This window comes from Staurois parvus, unplaced genomic scaffold, assembly GCF_062004578.1.
Source record: "Staurois parvus isolate SC_StPar_1 unplaced genomic scaffold, SC_StPar_1.0 ptg000458l, whole genome shotgun sequence".
Classification (NCBI taxonomy): Eukaryota; Metazoa; Chordata; class Amphibia; order Anura; family Ranidae; genus Staurois; species Staurois parvus.
Genome location: NW_028318254.1, coordinates 1,469,512 through 1,493,794, shown reverse-complemented (window position 1 = coordinate 1,493,794; position 24,283 = coordinate 1,469,512). Strand labels below are relative to the sequence as shown.

The 24,283-nt window shown below is 42.4% G+C and overlaps 1 protein-coding gene across 1 annotated transcript in view; it reads left to right on the top strand.

Moving 5' to 3' along the window:
- LOC149452860 (opioid-binding protein/cell adhesion molecule homolog) overlaps positions 1–24,283 on the top strand; it is a 472,779-nt gene that overhangs the window by 428,529 nt on the left and 19,967 nt on the right. The window contains exons 3-4 of the mRNA XM_089688893.1: positions 11,127–11,359; positions 21,923–22,048. Coding sequence (XP_089545019.1) covers positions 11,127–11,359; positions 21,923–22,048 — 359 coding nt within the window. The remainder of the gene's footprint in view (positions 1–11,126; positions 11,360–21,922; positions 22,049–24,283) is intronic.

Sequence of the window (24,283 nt, the reverse complement as noted above, 5' to 3'; positions counted from 1 at the left end):
GGTAGGAATTGCTGAAGGGATGCCAGGACAAAGGATTGATGGCTGGAAGAATAGTTGGAGGGAGTGCTGATGCTACTGGTGGTACTGGGAATGAGATTAATGAGGAGGAGGATTTTTGGGCTTGTGGTGGTGGGATAGTGGTTAGAGGTCTGTGGAGCATTAGGAAGAAAAGGTATTCTTAATAAATACGGTTTGGCCTTGAGACATTTATTGGTGTGTGAGAATCTTGTTGCTATAGATTTCTGAACAATGATAACCCTGTACTATATTATGAAAAAAAAACTCTTTTGTGTTATATTTCTTCCCTGCTGTATTGTGGGAACAATTATATTCTAATATCATCTTCAATATGCATTCTAACGTTGACATGAATGATGGGAGTCTTGGGGACATCCCAAGTGCTTAGTAATAATCAGCCTATCCAACCCTTCTCCGTTGATCTTTAGAGTATTTAGTGTAGCAATAAACCCTCAGAAAACTATGTGTTAAAATTCCTACCCCAGCACTTGCAGTTTACAACTTTCAATGCTGCTGGCTTCTGCTCTCACAGTGTTTTTTTTACAGAAAAGAGTTAAAGTAGAACTGTAGATAAGACTCTTTAGTTTTCATGTTGAATAGAGCAAAGGAGGGTTATAACCACTGTCAGATTTTTTTTAGGTATATAATGGACATAATATATATAATGGACAGTGCAGTCTGGAGTCAGTCTGTTAGCTTGGAGAGAGTTGAGGGGAGGAGGATGGAGGTCCATGGAGTCCATTGCCATTTTAAATTACAGGGCTTTGTGTTTCTATTGATGCACACATTGTAGGGAGGCACAACTATGGTCCCTGTATGCAAGAGTGACTCCAAGGGACGCTGCAAGATAAAGGGTGGCTCCATAGGATGCTGCGTTCCAGTCAGAATTCATCTTTCAGTCTTCTTACTAAAGTAAACATAAATTCTGATTGGCTGCTACGGGTTCATGCACTTTGTGCTGCTTTGCTTGTATGCTGTTGCTGTGGCTCATGTAATTACAGGCTCTCTTAAATGCAGTAGCTGTGATTTTTAAGAAACTGGATAGCCTTTTCTATAATCTGTACATGAAAAAGATGTTATACAAATGACAAAATAATTGTCACCAAGATAGTAAATCCCAGGAGTTTTTCAAAGTGGGCTGATCTACAAAGATTTAGTATGAAGGCACGGAGGAAAATTGGGATGCTTTCCATAATAATCATAGCAAATGTCAGTTTATGAAACAATCTGTGCTAGTCTTTGTAGTTGTATTTGGAGGCGGGTTACTACAATTGGAGCACAGACAGTGGGAATAGATGGGTTGAAAAAAAGGAAAATATGCAATGGGTCAGCCAAGACTTATAATGGCTCATTTTTTCCGTAAACTCTACTTCTGGAATGGGACATTTATGTTTTTGAAGATGGCAGTAAATGGCAGCCTGTCTACTAGATGATGTCTTCTTGAGATAATATCCTACTTGTTTCACCTGCATATTCACTAGCACTGCTTCTGAGGTACAGTGGTCTAGTCTGAGAAATTCCATCCCGCTTCAGTCTTTTCATGACAAAGTTCTTCCAACGTTTTCCTGGGTCTATGGCAATAAGCCAGATTATCATAGAGATGTCCTGGAGAAGTGTCTATGGACATTTGGAGAATATTATATATTAAGATGTTGTAGCACCCTCCAAGATAGGTGCTAGGATTTGTACAGTTAGGATAGCTGTGTTTCTCTGCTTAACAGAGAGACTGTTAGGTAAATTCAGTTTGGCATTCTGCTTAACAGAGTGCTGCAATCTATTGTTCAGGACTGCTCATGATGATCTGGTGCTTTTTGAGTCTGCTTGAGTGTCACCTGCCTTCTGGAAGCCAAGAAAGCCTTCCAGAACATAGGCAGGAACCCGTTAAATTAACAGCATGATAATGGATACAGCCCTGGCCAATTAAAATGGAAGGTGGCCTCATTGCATGTTGGGAGCTGGTATGTATATTCTGTGAGCACATGAGTTTAGCGTCTTTTCAGGAGTGGAATGTACCATGCCAGGGTTGAGGCAGGCTTGCCTCCCCTGGTATCTGTTGCTGTGTGGCCTCAGGTGGGCGACCTGAGGTCCTAAAGTCAGAGAGAGTTACCCTGGTTTTACAGAGAGCTGGCTGAGGGGGCTATCAATTGAAGATCTGGTCAGGTATCACTGGTATAGAGTGTCGCTTGGGAGTTGGATGGAGGCAACCAGTTGTCCCTGCAAATTTTGTGATTACAGACATCCTAAAGAATCTTTAGCTGTTCTTTTAACCCCCTCATGGTGCTATAGAGTCAGCTATAGGTCCAGACAAGGGGACACTGGCTAGTGTTCTGAAGAGCTCTGTCTGTTTACTCTTTGCTACAAGGAACTTTGCTCTAACCTGAAGCTACTTTTACTGCATAGGAGAAGTCTTTATCTGCTCCAGCAAGGACCTCACCTAAAGCTCAACCAGAATTCAGATAGTGTCCTCGTTGTAATTAGTTCTTTTCTTGAAGTATCCTACTAAGTTCCCCATCCCTATCCAAGTTCTCCTGTAAAACAACAAAACAAACATCCCCTAGACTGTCATTGGAGATACCTAGAGAAAGTGTGTGTGCAGCTATCGGAAATACTGTGGGCTTGGTTGCGGGTGAAGATTTGGGGAAAGGCCTGGGCAAACTACCAGCAGCTCCTACATGGGTAGCACTATTGTGTCTTATCGCTAAACATCTCTGTGGCGAAATTCACGCATCTGTTTTCTACATTCCAAGTGTGTTTTTCATTCCTATGGAAGGGACAATTTGCTGGATATCTCTGCAAAGATGCAATAATCTAGATTTTATTTTAACACATCACAGTCAGGCTTTAGCTTGGGTATATTGATTCCAGTGGTCACTATATTAATTGCATTTCATTGTAGTCAACATAAAACCACTGTGGGTTCAGAAGACAATACACAGACAGTCTCTGACCTCCTCACTGTCTTATCAGCTAATTGCAGGCTTATTTCAATTAAACCAGATAGATGAGATAGAAACCTGATTTCTAATTTCATGATATGTGAAGTAAGCCAGGCCCAACAAATGTTGGTACCTGCACTGTACAGTATGAGGCAAGAACAGCTGGAGCAATGCCCAACAATTTCATAAGTCGTAACGCCCCTTCTGCCTCTTCCCAGACACCCATCATCCCACAGCCTTCTAGTCCTCATCTTAATGACATTAGCAGGGCGTTGTACAGCGCAGCATGTAAATCAGCAGAACGGTGTTCTACATGTCTGCCAATGACCAGAAAGCTTTCACATTTTATTAGCGTGACCGCCACATTAGTTTTACTATTTGCATTAATCCTTCTAGTGGCCATTATAACTAATGAGAAACATCATCGGAGGTATATCGCCCACCTAAAGGACCTGTAATTCTATCTAACGATGCATTTTTACTGACAGCCAAATGTAGGAAAATATAGGAGTTTTCCTGGAATTACCTTAGGTTTCTTACAAGGGCGATACAAAGCAGCCTGATTTTGCTTTTTCAGATCAGTAATGGCTGCTATGGGTTACATTGCCATGTTGTAACTGGAGAGAGCAGGAATAAGAGGATACTGGCAGTGATGAAATCTCTACTTGGTTTTGAACAGGTAATACAAGGTGAGCTGGAAGGTTCACAATGAACTTCCCTTAATTTCTATTAATCTGTTCACTTTAAGCAGGATATCTGTAACAGTCGATTGATTCCCACACTGCATTAATGAATTTAGAGTAATGCTTCATTAATCCTCTGGCGCTTTATCATGCTGAGTTAGTGGGCACCACATTCTTATCTTTGCATGTGAAGAGAACCTATTAATTGTAAAATCCACAAACCCCATCCCTCCAGCATCTCTTTCCTCCAGATCTACCACATCCTCAAGAACTCACTAATCCCATTGAGCATTTGAAGTACTCCTAAATACTCCAGCCTCTGAACCCCCTCCTGATGCATCTGAAATTCTGGTTCACTCTAGGTCCTTCCCCAGCATCTGCCACCCTTCCCTCAGGTCATTCTTGAGCCTCAGGTCTCCCCCAACAACTGATCCATCACTTATCCCTCAACAACTGTCTGCCCCAAGTCTCTCACCTGAAAGCCCCTATACAGTGTCTTGAATTTTTCCACATTTTGTCATGTTACAACTAAAAATGTAAATGTATTTTATTTGGATTTTATGTGATAGACCAACACAAAGTGGCACATAATTGTGAAGTGGAAGGAAAATGATAAATGTTTTTTAACATTTTTTACAAATAAATATCTGAAAAGTGTGGTGTGCATTTGTATTCAGCCCCCCTGAGTCAATACAACTCTTTTTGGGTATGTCTCTACCAGCTTTGCACATCTAGGGAGTGAAATGTTTGCCCATTCTTTGCAAAATAGCTCAAGCTCTGTCAGATTGGATGGTGAGCGTCTGTGAAATGCAATTTTCAAGTCTTGCCACAGATTCCCAATTGGATTTAGGTCTGGACTTTGACTGGGCCATTCTAACACATGAATGTGCTTTGAAACCATTCCATCATAGCTCTGGCTGTATGTGTAGGGTAGTTGTCCTGCTGGAAGGTGAACCTCCACCCCAGTCTCAAGTCTTTTGCAGACTTTAACAAGTTTTCTTCTAAGATTGCCCTGTATTTGGCTCCATTCACCTTCCCATCAATTCTGACCAGCTTCCCTGTCCCTGCTGAAGAAAACCTTCCCCACAATATGATGCACCCACCACCAAGTTTCATGGTGGGGATGGTGTGTTCAGGGTGATGTGCAGTGTTAGTTTTCAGCCAGACATAGCGTTTTGCTTTTAGACCAAAAAGTTCAATTTTGGTCTCATCTGACCAGAGCACCTTCTTCCGTTTGCTGTGTCCCCCACATGGCTTCTCACAAACTGCAAACGGGACTTCTTATGGCTCTATTTCAACAATGACATTATTCTTGCCACTCTTCCATAAAGGTCAGATTTGTGGAGTGCACGATTAATAGTTGTCCTGTGGACAGATTCTCCCAGCTGAGCTGTGGATCTCTGCAGCTCCTCCAGAGTTACCATGGGCCTCTTGGCTGCTTCTCTGATTAATGCTCTCCTTGCCCAGCCTGTCAGTTCAGGTGGATGGCCATGTCTTGGTAGGTTTGCAGTTGTGCTATACTCTTTCCATTTTCAGATGATGGATTGAGCAGCTCTCCATGAAATGTTCAAAGCTTGAGATATTTTTTTAATAATCTAACCCTGTGTTAAACTTCTCCACGATTTTATCCACAACCTGTCTGGTGTGTTCCTTGGCCTTCATGATGCTGTTTGTTCACTAATATTCTCTAACAAACTTCTGAGGGCTTCACAGAACAGCTGTATTTATACTGAGATTAAATTACACACAGGTGGACTTATTTATTAACTAGGTGACTTCTGAAGGCAATTGGTTTTAGTTAGGGGTATCAGAGTAAAGGGGGCTGAATATAAATGCATGTCACACTTTTCAGATATTTATTTGTAAAAAAATTTTAAAATCTTTTACCATTTTCCTTCCACTTCACAATTATGTGCCACTTTTTGTTGGTCTATCACATAAAATCCCAATAAAATACATATGTTTTTAATTGTAACCTGACAAAAAGTAGAAAATTTCAAGGGGTATGAATACTTTTTCAACACACTGTATCTACCCCACCATGTCTCTCACTGCACCAGATTGTTCTCCAACCTTAAGTCTTACCCATGTCTTCCTTAGCATCTGCTCCACCAGGTCCGCAGGAGAAACTGGTCCATTAGAATTCATCAAGCATCTGCTCCAAGTCTCACCCATGTCTTGCTTAACATCTTCTCTACCAGGTCCACAATAGAAACTGATCTATCAGATTTCACCAAGCATCTGCCCCACCAGATCTCCCTCAGCATCTAATTAATCAGATTTTATCCAGTATCTCCCTGAAGAAGTCTCTTTCCTTCATCTAGTGATCTCCCCTGATCTACCTCAGAATCTGCCTCTACTCCAGCATATCTGCCCTTCCACGCCCCTTTGATCTATTTCGCATCCTTCTAACCAGATTATTCCACAGCCTCTGGTCCCCCCTAAGATCTATGAGGCTACTCTGTGGAGGTTCTGTTAAATCCAAGAACAACAAAAACACAAGAATGTGCAAAGGAAGTTATTTTGAATGCAAAGTGTTTTTCCCCGTAGTGATCATATTCATTTATCTAGTCCAGGTTATATGAAGCAAAATAACCTACTTTAAAACTAATCAGTGCTTGTGTTCATGCAGATCTATTAATCAGCTCTGATACAATAAGCTCAGGGACAATTGTGAAGAAGGATGAATCGCAATGTGGATATACAGTACATGGGGGCCAAATGTAAAACTTGGGGGGCAAACATGATACTTTGGTGGGTACACAAGATATTTGCGATACAAATGCAAAATTTCAAGGCCACATATGATACTTGGAGGACACATATGATACTTGGAAGCACACACAATATTTGGGCCGCATGTCATACTTGGAGGGCACACAACTTGGGTAAACAATACTTTGAGGGAACAGGTGATACTTGGGGGCACAGGTTATATTTTGGTAAAACAGATTATACGTGGTAGAGACGGGTCACTTGTAGTCTCCTATACTGTGCACATTTTTCTGTTTGGATCCCAGGATTCAGGATTTGTGTTCCAAACTGTGGACGGAGATCAATCTATTGCTTTCATTGTGATCAGAGATCATTATGTCTCATTCATTGACAGGTCGATTAGTTATAAGGTGATTATTTTGCTCTGGCTCCTTTCTTTATGTGGTATATTTCTTTTCTGGCCCATGTATTATTATGAGGATTAGTTTAGTGGCAGAACCTTCTATGGGAGTTGCATTTATTCAGGCTATTGCTACAATTCCTAGAGATTTGTATTTCCAGGGGGTGGCAAACACTTCATTGGGCTCATTTGCTGCCCATATCAATCAGATTTCCTGGCTAGAGAATGAAAGCTAAATTGCGTTGGTTGTTTTTTCTGTTGTGAGGCTTGTACATATACAGTGATAGCTAGGTGTGGCTGCTCTCTCATGCTATCTCCATACTGCCAGCAGCACACAGCATGGAGTTGCTCCTCCTGTTGATTGTGCCTCATCTCTCAGTGTCCCAATGACTGTAAGAATGGGGTAGCTAATGTCACTGTTTATGTCTTATTCATCTTGGCTGTCAGTGCTCCTCATAGTGACTGTGAGAAGAGGCCCTCTGCTGATCATGTCTCAAGGTAAGCTTCTGCATAAGAGTCTTCTGCTGTGCGTTGCTTTGTGCTAGAAGAGCTCCTCCTGGTGTCTGTAAGTTCTGAGCAGCAATCTTTCCATACTTCTGTTCTGTGGATTCTATGGATTAATCTCCGTGTCATAAGATTTGCTTTTGAGGAGCATTCTTGTTTGTGATAAACCTTATTACCATTGAAAGGGATCCGATTAAATACGGAGAGCAATCTAGACCAGCTGCAATTTGCTTATACTTTTATAGAAAAATACAGAATCCCATTTTTTTATTTCCCTGTCTTGCTGTGTAGCCATCTTTTATCCCGTCTGCATGCTCCAAGTGTGTTCTAGCAGAGTTTGTCCAGATGTGAGAGAACAGGACAAAACCACTAAAAATGTGCCATTTGTAATACACAATTATAAAGGTCTCAACTGTTTATCTTTTGGAACATAATCCCTGTGTCCCTCATTATTCCTCAAATGTCCCTCCTTTTAGGTCTGGCACAAAGATATGTATAAATATCCTATATACCTGCCGTAATTGTTTATGTTGTACTAAACTTTCCGTCGATATATGCATCTTGTATCCACGTAACCCTACCCAGTATTCTGTGGGGAGAGATCCCTTCCTGTCCATGTGGCCTCTCCCCATATCAAAAGGATAGAGATTGTTTTCTTGTTTCCATGTGGCCTCTCCTCATATCAAATGGACAGAGATTGCTTCCTTGTGTCCATGTGGCCTCTCCCCATAGCCTATAAACAGAGGTCACTTCCTTGTGCCCATGTTGCCTCTCTCTGTTTCCAGTGGACTGAGATCCTTTCCTTGTGCCCATGTTGCCTCTCTCTGTTTCCTGTGGACTGAGATCCTTTCCTTGTGCCCATGTTGCCTCTCTCTGTTTCCTGTGGACTGAGATCCTTTCCTTGTGCCCATGTTGCCTCTCACTGTTTCCAGTGGACTGAGATCCTTTCCTTGTGCCCATGTTGCCTCTCTCTGTTTCCTGTGGACTGAGATCCATTCCTTGTGCCCATGTTGCCTCTCTCGGTTTCCTCTGGACTGAGATCCTTTCCTTGTGCCCATGTTGCTTTTCTCTGTATCCTATGGACAGAGATCACTTCCTTGTGTCCATGTGGCCCCTCCCTGTATCCTATGGACAGAGATCACTTCCTTGTGTCCATGTGGCCCTTCCCTCTATCCTATGGACAGAGATCACTTCCTTTTGTCCATGTGGCCCCTCCCTGTATCCTATGGACAGAGATCACTTCCTTGTGTCCATGTGGCCCCTCCCTGTATCCTATGGACAGAGATTGCTTCCTTGTATCCATGTAGCCTCTTCCCATACCAAATGGATAGAGTTTGCTTCCTTGTGTCTGTGTGCCCTCTCCCTGTATCCTATGGACATAGACCACTTCCTTGTGTCCATGTAGCCTCTCCCTGCATACTATGGACAGAGATCACTTCCTTGTGTCCATGTGGCCTCTCCCTGTATACTATGGATAGAGATCACTTGTATCCATGTGGGCTCTCCCTGTATCCTGTGGACAGAGATCACTACCTTGTGTCTATGTGCCCTCTCCCTGTATCCTATGAACAGAGATCACTACCTTGTGTCCATGTGGCCTTTCCTTGTATACTATGGACAGAAATCACTTCCTTGTGTCCATGTTGCCTCTCTTTGTATCCTATGGACAGAGATTGCTTCCTTGTGTCCATGTAGCTCCCTGTACCCTATAGACCGAGATCAATTCCTTGCTTACTTGTGTTCCTGTGGCCTTTCTCTGTTTTCTGTGGAAAAAGATCCTTTGCTTGTGTCCATTTTGCCTTTCTCTGTATCCTATGGGCAGAGATCACTTTTCTTGTGTCCATGTGGCCTCTCCCTGTATCCCATGGACAGAGATTTCTTCCTTGTGTCATGTGGCCTCTCCCTGTATTCTATGGATAGAGATCACTTCCTTGTGTCCATGTGGCCTCTCCCTGTATACTATGGACAGAGATCACTTCCTTGTGTCCATGTGGCCTCTCCCTGTATACTATGGACAGAGATCACTTCCTTGTATCCATGTGGCCTCTCCCTGTGTCCTATGGACAGAGATCACTTCCTTGTGTCCATGTGGCCTCTCCCTGCATACTATGGACAGAGATCACTTCCTTGTGTCCATGTGGCCTCTCCCTGTATACTATGGATAGAGATCACTTGTATCCATGTGGGCTCTCCCTGTATCCTGTGGACAGAGATCACTACCTTGTGTCTATGTGCCCTCTCCCTGTATCCTATGAACAGAGATCACTACCTTGTGTCCATGTGGCCTTTCCTTGTATACTATGGACAGAAATCACTTCCTTGTGTCCATGTTGCCTCTCTTTGTATCCTATGGACAGAGATTGCTTCCTTGTGTCCATGTAGCTCCCTGTACCCTATAGACCGAGATCAATTCCTTGCTTACTTGTGTTCCTGTGGCCTTTCTCTGTTTTCTGTGGAAAAAGATCCTTTGCTTGTGTCCATTTTGCCTTTCTCTGTATCCTATGGGCAGAGATCACTTTTCTTGTGTCCATGTGGCCTCTCCCTGTATCCCATGGACAGAGATTTCTTCCTTGTGTCATGTGGCCTCTCCCTGTATTCTATGGATAGAGATCACTTCCTTGTGTCCATGTGGCCTCTCCCTGTATACTATGGACAGAGATCACTTCCTTGTATCCATGTGGCCTCTCCCTGTGTCCTATGGACAGAGATCACTTCCTTGTGTTCATGTGGCCTCTCCCTGTTTTCTATGGACAAAGATTAGTTCCTTGTCTCTCTGTGGCCACTCCCTGTATACTATAGAGAGAGATCACTTCTTTGTGTCCATGTTGCCTCCCTTTGTATCCTATGGATGGAGATCGTTTCCTTGTATCCATGTGGCCTCTCCCTATATCCTATGGACAGAAATTGCTTCCTTGTGTCTATGTGGCCTCTCTCTGTATCCTATGAACAGAGATCCTCATTTCCTTGTGTCTGTGTGGCCTCTCCCTGTATCCTATGGACAAAGATCCCTTCCCTGTGTCCCTCTGGCCTGTCCTTGTATCATACAGTATGTCCCTTTCCCGTGCCTATGTGGCCTTTTCCTGTATTCTTTGGAGAGTGGTCCCATTCCTATGTGTATTAGGGACTGGGATCTCTTCACTGTGTCTATGTGGCCTAATAGACCTTCCTAAGCTCTCCTACATTTATACCACTTTCAAAGAGTTTTCCACAAATGCCATGCAAAGAGCAAGCTTGATGACAACATCATCAATCAGTGCTAACAGAGCACAGCAACCTTATCAGAAGTAGCAGGATTAATAAACTGTGCTTGCAGGTCAATGGACCAGTTTATTAATAAACGCCAGGCTGTGTAACTAACAGGGATTATCTATTACATTTTATCATTTGTAAACAGGAAAAAGAACAAATTTCTCCCAACTTTGTGGTATCTGTAGATATGTATGTTCAGATTCACCAGTCATGTCATTATGTTGTGTGTGAAGTGTTAGTACAAAGCTGCATTCATTGATTGTAGGTTAGAAACAGTACACGTCCCACTGATCCAAAGGACTCTACCTGCCCGCTGATCAGCTGTGACATTCACCCTGTATTCATCAACTGCTGGCCAAATCAGTTGGCAGTTTCTGCATTCTTCTGAACAACCTTGATCCTGTGTGTTCTCAGCACCATTTGTTCTTTTTGAGCTCATTGGAAGTGGAAGTTACTGGTATTCATGCAACAGGAAGCGTCAGTCCTACATTTTCAGTGCTTTCTGTATAGCATTAACATTTCACTGGTTCATTTTACTTAATGGAAATTTTTTTGCAGCTGTCACATTCTTTCAACTGAATTTCTTTCTGATGTGTAACCAGACTGATTTTAAATCTGCAGGTGCGCAGTGGACAATCGAGTGACGCGGGTGGCCTGGCTGAACCGCAGCACCATCTTATACACCAGCAATGACAAGTGGTCTATAGACCCCCGTGTGGTTCTGGTAGCCAACACCAAGACCCAATACAGCATCAAGATCCAAAATGTGGACATCTATGATGAGGGACCGTACACATGCTCTGTCCAGACAGACAATCACCCCAAAACCTCCCGCATACACCTCATTGTACAAGGTAAGACTGTCTCATGTCAACTCTCACATCTGAAAATTTCTAGAAATTCTTACCTGGACATCAATTACTATGATCGGAGCTCACTCTTGTACACTTTTCTTTCATTCCACAACTTGTAAAAAGCGTATTATTGTTACTCAATGTAATTGTTCAGGTAGTGTAAGGAGCACTCGAGTTACAGGTCTTTTTTGTTAGTTCAAGATGGATTGCTGGGTAAAAAACATGGCACCATCTTAATAGCAAAGATATGTCTCATTCCATGCTATATAGACATTAGTGACAGTATGACCATTTAAACTCTCTGTAACCTTTCTGTTCTAGCAGAGTACGCTAAGAGCCTTATGGCTGGTTATATGGCTGCTTAATCAAGTCAGTTTGCTAACAACAAATCTTGTCTAGGGCTGCACAATTCTTATAGTGCCAGACAAAGTTTGACTTGGTGGGCTCTTGAATCAACTGCAATGAATGGTACTGTTCAAAACCAGAGATATAAGGTAAAAATCACACCTAAGAATTTTTTTGAACAATTTATTATGAACATATAGGGGTTGATGTATAAAAAACTTTCATATCCATTCACTCTGTGGAAGTGCGTGTACATTCATTCTGTGCCAGTGGGGCAAAAAAATGAAGGTGAATAGACTGTTCTTGTGCTTTTCGAATGTAAAACATTGGCACAAAAGGAGTGTACATGCACTTTCAATGGGCAAATGGCTATGAACAAAGGAGCCTGTGAGCAAGTAAAAACTGAGGAGTCCACCAGTCAGTTAGAACTGAAGGGTTTTCAGTTACCAAGAACCAAGGAATCCATGAGTTAGTAAAAAACAAAGATTATGTGAGCATCAAAGAGCTGAGGAGTTCGCGAGTCAGTTCAAATAAAAGAGTCTGTCAGTTACCAAGAACCAAGGAGTCCATGAGATAGTAAAATCCAAAGATTCTGTGAGAAAAACTTAAGGAGTCGACGAGTCATTTAGAGCTGAGGAGCCTGTCAGTTACCAAGAACCAAGGAGACCATGAGCTAGTCAAATCCAAAGATTTTATGTCGGTCAGGTGGCCACATTTCGCATGCAATACTGAAAATGTCTGAAAAATACTTATAATTTACTATTGCTAGTATGCGGTATTTACCGCAAATAGCAAAAATGCTTGGTAAATACAGCAGAAAAAGACCTTAAAGTCAATTCACGGAAGGAAATAGATAATTAAATCCATGCCGTAATTAAGTAGTGGTTGAGGCATGCGGTATGAACTAATTGTTAAGGGAAACCAATGAGTCATCAGCTGTCAGCGGGGTTCCCCCCATGAATGTGAAAGAGGTGAGGAGTCTGCGAGTCCGAAAGAATTGCGAAGTCCACGTTTAGAAAAAAAATAAGTCTGCAAGCCAGAAAGAACTGAGATTGACGAGAACTGAGTAGTTTGAAGCGGTTGCAAGAAGCCCACAAGAACCGAGTTAGCAAGAACCATGAAGTCCATGAATCCTGAAGAACTGAAGAGTCCCATGGATCGGGAAGAATCGAGCAGTCTATGAGTCAACAAATCACACCAGCATCTTTCTGGGGCAGTAGTTCATCATCACCTCTGGACTTGTATTCCTTAGTTATCAGTAGGAAAAACATGATAATGAACATGAATAATCACAAGTAGAACAATCATTAATGGTTAGCAGGAGGGAATCTGATTACTTTTCTCATATGCATGCTATGACACAGTTCTTAGTGTCATTATCACTCCTTGGAGCAACACCTGCAGCTTTTTTCTGACACTAAAGTTAAACATGGAAAACTGTCACCATTCAGGAAACTGTCCTAAATATAAACCAGAACACATTGAGAGTGAAAGCGAGATGATGGTAGACATTCCCTTTCCTTCCACCTGCTGTAAAGATTTGAAGGAGAATTTTTTCCAGGAAAAGGCCTCATACTCTAATCTGATTTATGGAATACGTCTTGGAGGCTCACTTGTTCCCTTCACAAAAACAGTAGAGTATTTCTGGGAGGTTAGCTTGGATTTTATAATCCTTTGTTTGTGGAACCAATAGAAGCTTACCTGCATAAAAACAAAGAGGCTCCCAATCTAGTTAAGCACCAAAAAGTATCCTACAGGACAAGAACAGGGCAGCTGCAGGCTTCAAACCCCAAGGGATTGGCTGGGACAACATAAATATTCAACTGTTGATTTGCTTCATACAGCCCAGTACTTTCCAGAACTATCCAGAAGGCGAGCCAAAGAACTAAATTTATCTAACCTAGCACCTATCTAGGAGGTTGCTACATTCATATAATATTGCCACTGTTTAGACTAAGTGCCGCTTCAAGTGCAGTAGTCAGCTTTCCACTGTTCTCTATGACAGACTACAGGATGGGGGACAAAGCTCTGAATCCTCTGTGAAGACTGTGTGTCACTTATAATGCAGTAGTCAGCTCTCTGTAGGATGGGGGACAGATTTTTTTGTGGGGATTCTCTCATTTGCTCTCTGCAGCTTTCCAAGATGGCGCTCTTAGATGTTTTTCTTCTCAGACAGAACCTTCTCCTCTGTCTGATAAATTGTTTGTCTGTGATGATAGTGCCTGTTTTACATTGCTGCATTGCAGCAGCCATTTTGGGGTAGTTTGAAATCCTTTAAGTTCTATTGATGGTAAGCTGCTGTGGAACAAATGGGCCTCTTATTACCGAAAGACAGTTTATGCAAAATAAAATGGCAAAACTGAAAACGTAAGCTTTGCAAAATGTAACTGTTCTTTCTGTAGAACTAAATAATAGGTATCTATAGGCCTGTACATAAAGAAATGGTTTTCTTGCCATGTAGAATAACATTACACAATTTCCACTTTTTATCATCTAGTGATGCAGCCAGTAGGTCTGTTGTGTTTTAATAGAACAAGCTCTCTTTCAAATGTAGCAGTTATTTACTCCCGATGTGTGGAATGTGGTCTCCCTGAAGTCAATTTTTCCCTAAGACAGCACAAAATGTACATAGCTATTATGAAAACTGCAGGATGCCGCTGGAGTGTCTTATGGGGGGGGGGGGGGATAAAATGACCCATCAGGCCCCTATGCATTGGCCCCACCCCCTACTAGATGTTGGCACAGTAAGGAGACATTTGGTTGGGATTTCCATGTCATATTGTATGTAGTTGCTGCTAATGAATTTTCTAGCTGTACTGACACATATGTAAATGGGGGGGGGGGGCAAGTATGGCCTTTTGACACCACAAAGGATGGTCACCATTTCCACTCAGCATACATTCTAACACATCTGCAAGCTCTATTTATACCTCCCAGCATATCTATCAGCCTGCATAGTGCACAGTATCCAGTGCATTCTGTCTTACTGTCTTTCATGTCCAGCCTCCTTGAGAATAGATGGTTAGTGATGACTTAGAACAGCAATTCTAGGCTGCCTTTTTAACTTTTAAAGTTTGAAGAAGCAAGAACTTTAAGAAATGCAAGCAACAAAAATGGACTTTAGAGCATCTGAAACCTCTTTGGATATAGTTTTTTGTGCTCTTCAAAGTTTAGCTTGGTTGGCTTTATCTGAAACTCCGAACTATGAATATGGTGAATTTGGCTTAAGAGCTGCCTTTATTATTCTCATCCTGGACTCGATATGTGAGTTCCTAATGGATCCAGTGCTTCCATTTACTTAAAAATGGGGGAGCCAGTAATAACTGATTTACCTTTTAAAATCCTAATGCAGGAATATATGGCCCCTCTACTAGAACAAGGTAGAATAGTTACAATCCAGAGTAACTTTTCTGCCAACATACACAGACATCAAAGGGCCATTTTGCAGCATACTAATAACTGATTGGTGGTCACTTTTCGTGGCCATTTTTTAGATCTGATGTTCAGGACACCAGAGGCCCTGCACTGGTTGCTGCTGGACACAAAAAGCCCCACTCTGGCTATGGCTACTGTATGATACAAGGAGTCCTATAATGTGATGCAAGTGCCTACACTGTTTACTGTATAATACCTGGGGTCCCACACTGGCTATTGTATGATACCAGGGGCCCACAATGGTTGCTGTGTGGTGATAGGGGCCCTACACTGGCTGCTATAAGATGCCAGAGGCCTTACACCAGCTGCTGTATGATATGAGGCACTCTTATTAGCTGATGTATGAGACCAGGCCCCACACTATCTTCTATGTGATACCTGGGGCCCCATGCCAGCTTCTATATAATACTTGGTGCCCCACAAAATTATTTATATGATATCGGGGGCCCGCACCAATTGCTTTACTATACCAGGGGTCCCATGCCTTATGCTGTATTATACCAGGGGCCCCATAATGACATCTCTTATATACCAGGGCCTCACACCTGTGGCTATATTATATCAAGGCCCCTATACTCATCTTCTGTATGATACTGGAACTTGACTGCTGTATGATGAAAGGGGACAACTGAAGCCAGGGGCCCATCTCTGCACAGTTCACTTACTGACTGTTGCGGCCACGTCTTTATACTGATATTAATAGAGTACATTGCTATGGTGACCACTTTGTCTGTGGAATGCTGGATCGTCATTAACGAACTGACATAAAAAGTGCTAATTAGAAATAAACTGTCACTTACTAGTATTAGCTGCAGGATACACTTTGCCTACAAACAGCTGAGACCTGTTCCCCCAACTGTAAGATGGCTTACAGTTTTATATGCACTGTATATAAAGTGTGCATAGAGATATTTGTACACTATATCATCTACCAAAAGATACTGTATATGTAACAGTAGCTGTAGGAGCCAGCAATTTTGTAGGCCCCTAGGTCTTTTCCCGTAATTGCCCAGCAGCCAGGCATACATGCAAGAAACAGTCTAGACTCTAGGGGATGATTTACTGCTGCTTTAATAAAGAGCTGAACTTGGACAGCAGTGGGAAGTGATTGGATATTCCAATACCTCCTGGTAACAAGACTTGAGGACACTGAACTTGCTTCTTAGAACACTGAACACAGTCCCTGTATGAGCAAATAGAAGACTGGCTGGGCAGTAGCAGCATTGAATCTTCATCTGTGGACAATCCAAGCAAAGTCCCCTCACAAAGAATTAGATAGACTATTTTCTTCAGGGCACTATTTACAATGTCCCCTTTTTGCAAACACTGACTTTCTAACACACAAGAGAGTGGTGGCAGCACTCTAGATAAGATACCTTGCTCCCTGAAGTTCCAGACTAGAGCCTCAGATGACAATCCCTCAGTCAGCTTCAGAAACCTTCACGTGGTTCCAAAGGCTCAAGTTTATTTACCTTCATGAATTCTATGCATAAAGGTAAAAAAACCTTCTGTGTGCAGCAACCCTCCCTAATACTTACCTAAGCCCCGTAGTGATCCAGTGATCTCCGGAGACTCCCCCTCCTTATTGGCTGAGACAGCAGCAACAACTGTTGGCCATTGGCACCTGCTGCTGTCAATCACAGCCAGTGAGCCAATGAGGAGAAAGAGGGGGTGGGCCGAGCCGCAGCTTGTGTGTAAATGGACACGCAGAGCAGCAGCTTGGAAGCGAGTCTGCTTGCATGCCCCTATAGCAAGCTGTTTGTTCTGTGGGCACTCAGCAGGAGGGAGGGGCCAGGTGTGCTAGAGGGGACCTGAGAAGAGGAGGATCGCTGCAAAACCATTGCACAGAGCAGGTAAGTATGACATGTTTGTTTATTTAACTTCCTTTTAATATCACTTTCAGTAGCTCCAGGCCCTCCAGCTGCCCAGCTGGGGCCTTCACATGGCAAGCACATGGCAGAAGTACCCAGGGAAGACATAACCTATGACCTTCTCCTGCAGTATATCCCCAGTCTCTGTATTATGTACTCAGTCTCAGATCTTCTCCTGTAGTATGTCCCCAGTTTATGGCTGTCTCCTGTAGTATGTCCTGAATCTCTGACCATCTCCTGTAGTATGTCCCCAGTATGGATAATCTCCTGCAGTATATCTTCAGTCTCTGACCGTCTCTTACAGTGTGTCCCAAATCTCTGTTCTGTCTTCATCCCCTCTCTGTCCCCCATCCCTCCTCTATTGGCCATCTCTCCCCATGACTTTTCTGTCCCCCTATCTCTGCCCATCCCACCACTAACCCCTTTCTTCTCTCTTCTCTGTTCTTCATTAATCTTCTGTCTCCCAAATTTCTCTGTGCCTTCTCTCTCTTCTGTCCCTCCATTTACCATTCCTTCCATGTCTCTATTTATCCTCTGTTCTCCATTGTTCATCTGTCCCCATTTCTCCTGTATGCCTCTTCTGTCCCATTTCTTCTTTGTCCCCCATTTATCCTCTCTCCTCCATCTCTTCTTAGTCCATTCCCCCTTCTCTTTACCCTATCCCTCTTCTGTTCCAGTTCTTCTCCTGTCCCTCATTCCTTCTTTGTCCCCAGTCCTTCCCATGCCATTCATTCCTCCCCTGCCCCCAGTCCCTCCCCTGCCCCTCATTCCTCCTCTGTCCCCAGTCCCTCCTGTGCCCCAAATCCCTCATTTGTCCCCTGTCCCTCCCATGCCCCTCATTCCTCCTTTGTCCCCAGTCCCTCTCCAACCCCTCATTCCTCCTTTGTCCCCAGTCTTTCCCCAACCTCTCATTCCTTCTCTGTCCCCTGTTCCTCCCCTGCCCTTTATTCCTCCTCTGTCCCTAATCCTTGCCTATCCCAGTCCCTCCCCTGCTCCTCCCTGATTCTCATTCTTCCTCTAAACGTAGTTCCACCCCTGTCCCTCATTCCTCCTCTATCCCTATCAGTGCTTTGATTAGTATGGTGGATTTTCTTCTGTGACCCATAGGAACAGATTGAGCACTGTGATGTAGGTACATAAGGACCAAGAAATGTGGAACCTGCTGAGGATTGTGAAGTGGAGCCTGTCCTGAGATTCCCACAGCCAGGCCAAATGACGCTGCAATGTGACTCCAAGCTAGGAACTGGCTGATATTAGCTGACAGAGATATAGTTAGTTTGTACTGCTCAGTTAATATTTCGAGGCATCTAGAATGTAATTCTGTGTGACAAGAGTGCTGTTATTAGGAGGCCTTATGCTTTTAATAGCATTTTAATGTACAGTTTGCTTAGTAAAAATTGCTTAGATTAATTGGTAATACTTTTTGTAGAGCTCTGGCAGCAGCATGTATTTTCTTCTTAGCTGATCATTACTACAGATTTTTAATATTATTTGATGAATGAAATGTCAATGGAGAAGCCAGGTGCCTGATTCCTGCCGCACGATATTCCACACTTCTGAAAACAGTGATGTTGACCATAGCAACCATTGTCTGCTGTGTAATGTGCACATTATGTGCAGAAAGGAATGAGGACAACTATGATTATCCTGTGAATGGATTGTGAAATATTACCCTGCATAGTACGTTTTGAGAGAACAATATAAATACAGGATCTTTGAAGGGTCACACCAATCCCGAAATTGTAACCTTGTAACTGTAACCCCCTCTTTCCGCTGTATGTCTCTTGCACAGACTGGAGTTTTCAGCCCCATGTACCTACAGTATAATGATAAGTTGTAGCTGGCCATTCACTATGGAATTAGATCTGAATTACCACATGAAGAGTCATCGTGCGAGTTCCCATTAAACAGGACCTACATTTTCAGGGCACCATCTGCAGATAATGTTCTGGAACTGGCTAAAATTTTACATGAAAATGGAAAGGGGCAGATGTAGAAAAAGTGTGCTAACAGGAACATTTTTGCTGCCTAGAGCAATTAATTGAAATCCTTGCTTCATTTTCAAATCTGCCCCAAGTGTTGGGAGCTAAATAATAAATCAATCCCTGGTGTACATTTTCACCGCAAGAAGTGTGCACAAACATGAAGCGATGACAATTGTCTGCCACGTCAGTCTCAGTGTTGTTTTATTCTTTAAATTTTTAGTAATGACAATTTGCTAAAAAATTCCTGTTCAATTTCCCTGTGCTAGAACCTTGTTAAATGACATAAAATCCATTGAGTGGATCTGTTTGGAGAATATTCAGAACATATAATAGACTACTGTTGGCCAACCTCCTATGCTTCACTTAAGCCTTATATTGTCTTTTTTCAATTGAAACTTTACAATTCAACGTGAAGATGTCACCCAATCCTCGAAGGAAGACAATGCAGCTGCTTGATAAATTGTTTGCTTTTCCTTATGATGTGTTTACAGATATGATAATATCCAGCGTTCCAAAATGCAGCTCTCTATCATAGTTACAAATGATGGTGTTTTATGTGACTTTGTGAAAATATTCAATTGCACCACTTGTTTTATCCAGCCTATGTATTACACAGTAATTTAGTAAATACTAATGATGCCATAGCTTCATAAAGATAAATATATCATTATCTGAGCACTTACTTTAACAGCAGCCATGTCATGCTATAAATATAAAAGGCCAACTGCCAACTTCACTGCAAAAGTCCTGGCACAAGGTCACAAAGTGGGGCTATTCACTAAAACTGGAGAGTGCACAAATCTGGTGCAGCTCTGCATGGAGACTAATCAGCTTCCAGGTTTTATAGCCATAGCTTAATGGGACAAGCTAAAGTTAGAAGCTGATTGGCTACAGAGCTCAGCTTCATCAGATTAGTATCATTGCTAAAAGAAAGGAATATACTGATTATAAGAAAATACATACTCATGGATAATCCATCCTTCATACTACAAGATACAGGGGAATCTTCCCTCTAGTACTGACAACCAAAAGGTGCACTATAACCCTGTTTTTACTATCATATGAGATCCTACCACTGAAGGCCACAAACAGTGGTTAGGGGGGGAATCTAATGACTGACTCCTGACTAGCCAGCATAGTCTTCCTCTGGATCCAGCAACACTCTTTGATCCTGATGGTCTTCCTCTTCATAGAGTAATCCTTATAAATTATCACTGTTGGTCTTACTTTAGATCCAGTAACAGTTGTAATTTCTATTTAGCGTATTCAGTGACTGCTGGTTGGACTGATGACCTTTGGAGATGCCACTCAGTCCCTACTGGTCTTCCTTTATATCTGTAACACTTGTAGATCCCACTTAGTCACTGTTCGTCTTCTTATAGATTCAAGAACCCTGGAAGATTCCACTGGTCTTTCTCAGGATCCAGTAACCCTTGCAAATCCCACACAAACACTGCTGTTCTTCTTTTAGATTCTGTAGGACCTAGTAACCCTTGAAGAAACCGCTAAATCACTGCTGGACTTCCTCTGAATTCAGTAACCCCTGTAGATCATACTCAGTTATTGCTGGTCTTCTTCTAGATCCAGTAACCCTTTTAGATCACACCCATTCACCTCCGGACTTCTTTTAGATCCAGTAATGTATTCTAGTTCTAGTAACCCTTGTAGATCTCACTCAGTCACTTCTGGTCTTCTAGATCATGTAATCTTGGTAGGCTGCTGTCAGTCAATCTTTGAAGGTATCGTAATGGGACAGATTTACTAAAACTGGGGCACACAGAATCTGGTGCAGCTGTGCATGGTAGCTAATCAGTTTCTAACTTCAGCTTGTTAAATTAAGCTTTGGCAATACAACCTGGAAGCTGATTGGTTTCTTTGCAGAGCTGCATCAGAATGTGTGTGCCCCAGTTGAAGTAAGTCTCCCTCAATATGTCTTTCTCCAGATACTCTCAAATATGTCTCCGGCCTGTCCATAAACCCTTTATAAAAAATTAGAGCAGATTTCTAAATTTGTTCCTAAATTGTCTCTAATTATCTTGTATTAAATTTAATTGTTATAATCTTCACATAGAAGGCCCAGCTCCCATTTGTGCCAAGTACAGAGAAATATGATGATACAAACCAGATTACAATTTAGATCAAACACTGAAAGATTGTAATATCAGCTGAAAGCCTAGATCTGGAAGCTGTGACCCCATAATTGATGCTATATGTAATACCGATTACTTCACAGTGAGATGCTGAAAACTCATTATTCCTTATAAAGCAGTTATTAAATCATAAACAATCATATTCACTGGGATCCTCATAACTTTGAAAATTGTGCTGTTCATTGCTCTGTCTAAAACCAGTGCTGTATTCAAGAGTACAGTGTTTGACCTCACAGTCTCAGTACTCAGAATTACTAAATCTCTGCAAAAAAATCCATGTACCAACCAGTCATTACTCATCTAAGTACTGATATTCAGTAATTTGAACTGTTTATTGCCACAGTCTACTGCTTTTTGCATTGTTCCACAATCAGTAGGAGAAAGATCAGAGTGCGAGAAGCGTTTCCTTTAATAACGTGCACAGAAAAAGGTTGAAATTAAAACACATTTCTTTGGGAAACATAGGACATTCCCATATCTTCTCTACAGCAATTCGGCAAAGCATGTTATTGTCCATAGGACCCAGTGTGATTCAAATCATTTTTCTATCAATTAAAAGTGAAATTGGCTTCTCTTTGATTGTAACATACTTTTCCTTTTTTTTCTTTCCTGATGTGTTGTATGAATTACCTGGGTAAAGGCTGAAGACAATGTATTAGGGATTTCAGCTACACTATTTGCCCAGAATAAAGGCACATATAAGTCTCTGAATTGCAGTCATATAAAATAATCTTACTTCTCTTCTTTCATCCCCTTCCCTCTGCTTTTTTCCAACAGTTTCCCCAAAAATCTTGAATATCTCTTCAGACATTACAGTGAATGAGGGCAGCACAGTGACTCTGCGATGTTTGGCTACTGGCAGACCTGAACCTGCTGTGACGTGGAAGCACTATCACGAGAAATGTAAGTACAGCATGAAAAGTGAGTGTGGTAATTCCCAAGTCTCTGACATTGTATCATATTGTTTCTTCAGTTAGTGTATGTAGGCACAGTGGGGTTCGTGAGGACGTCGATGACGAAACGCGTGGGGCGGGGCTTGATTGATGTGACATCATTACGTTTCCCAGCGAACTACTGCGCATGTGCCGAGTGGCTGGGTTCGTTGTATTGTGATTCCTATATGCTGTTAATGCTGGTGTCGGCTGGGACACCTCTTTGATGTCTGGTATTACCCTTTCGGATACGATTAAAGTGATCCCTTGGAGAAGTGGATTTCCTCAGTGGTTTTGTATAAAGCATTGCCTCATTGAAATTGGTCAGCTGGGTTCTGCAGAATATTACTCCTTGAAGAGACATCCATGAATGGTTCATTACTCCGTTTATACCATCACCCCCAGAGCAACATATGCTTCTGTTTTTTATAGCTCTGGTGAGTTTATTTAGTGCTTGTGGTGGTGGACTGTCACAATTTGGTGCACTTTTTATTCAGATTTTTATCACACATCCCAATTTGGACTTTTTTTGGACACTTTTTATTTTTATTATTCACTTTGATAGTATTTATATATTTTTTTGTTCACAGGTATAATTGTATATTTATTTACTAGCGCAAATTATTTTTGTGTTGTTTTTACACTGTATTTATCTTATGGTGGATTTTGCAGCTGGTATATCAGTTAATGACCTACATTTTTTTCCCTAGGCGCCATTATATTTATTTATTTTATACAGTGGGGTTTATTTACTAAAGCTGGTTCACTCAGAATCTGGTGCAACTGTGCATGGTAGCCAATCAGCTTCTGACCTCAACTTGTTCAGTTATGCTTTGGCAATAAAACCTGGAAGCTGATTGGTTTCTATGCAGAAGTGCACCTGATTTTGCACTCTCGAGCTTTAGTAAATAAGCCCCAGTGTGTGAGAGTATCAATTGTGACAGGTGATTGTTTCTTATGATGGCAGGCCAAAAGTACAGCAAGCAACTTAAGAGTATCTGGTGCTATGTGAAATGTGGTTACAGCCCAGCCTAAGAATGTCATTGACTCCATTTCTCAGTGTCCATCCTCATTTCAAGTGATCTGTCCCCCTGAAACAAGCATCCTGCCATTGTCCATCACCCTCTGTATCCTGGCAGCCCGCATCAAATGCACAGCATAGGCGGCCACTCAGCAATTGCCCTGTGCACTTTGGAAACTTGATTGACCATTGCATAGGGTGATTACTGAGTGGGTGTCTTGGCTGTGCGCTTACCGTGGGATGCCGGGATGCTGGGGACTGATGAGCCACCACTCAATGTTTACAGTGCACAGCAATGGCCAGGCAGAATACCTTGAGATGCTTGCATTCATTAAAAAGCCCAAGCAAAGGAGGAGGGATGGATGCCAGACTTTCACTTGGACCAGATGCAGAGGGCAAGGTAGAATATCTTAAAACTACTATGCTGCTGCTGCTGCACATATTACTTTGCACTGTATGGATTACTTGATTCTGACCATTGCAGTCTGTGTGTTATGAAAGCTTGACCCCTATATTCTGTACTTTAATTCATTTTGACCTCTGCAATCTGTGTGTTTTTGCCTCTTGAACTCTTCACCCTGCATTACACCCTCCTGATCTCTGCTCTCTGTGCATTATACCCTTGTGTCCTCTGTCCCGTGTGTGTTACACCCTCCTGATCTCTGCTCACTGTGCATTATACCCTTGTGTCCTCTGTCCCGTGTGTGTTACACCCTCCTGATCTCTGCTCTCTGTGCATTATACCCTTGTGACCTCTGTCCTGTGTGTGTTACACCCTCCTGATCTTTGCTCTCTGTGCATTATACCCTTGTGTCCTCTGTCCCGTGTGTGTTACACCCTCCTGATCTCTGCTCTCTGTGCATTATACCTTTGTGTCCTCTGTCCTGTGTGTGTTACACCCTCCTGATCTCTGCTCTCTGTGCATTGTACCCTTGTGACCTCTGTCCTGTGTGTGTTACACCCTCCTGATCTTTACTCTCTGTGCATTATACCTTTGTGTCCTCTGTCCTGTGTGTGTTACACCCTCCTGATCTCTGCGCTCTGTGCATTATACCCTTGTGATCTCTGTCCTGTGTGTGTTACACCCTCCTGATCTCTGTGCATTATACCCTTGTGTCCTCTGTCCTGTGTGTGTTACACCCTCCTGATCTCTGCTCTCTGTGCATTATACCCTTGTGTCCTCTG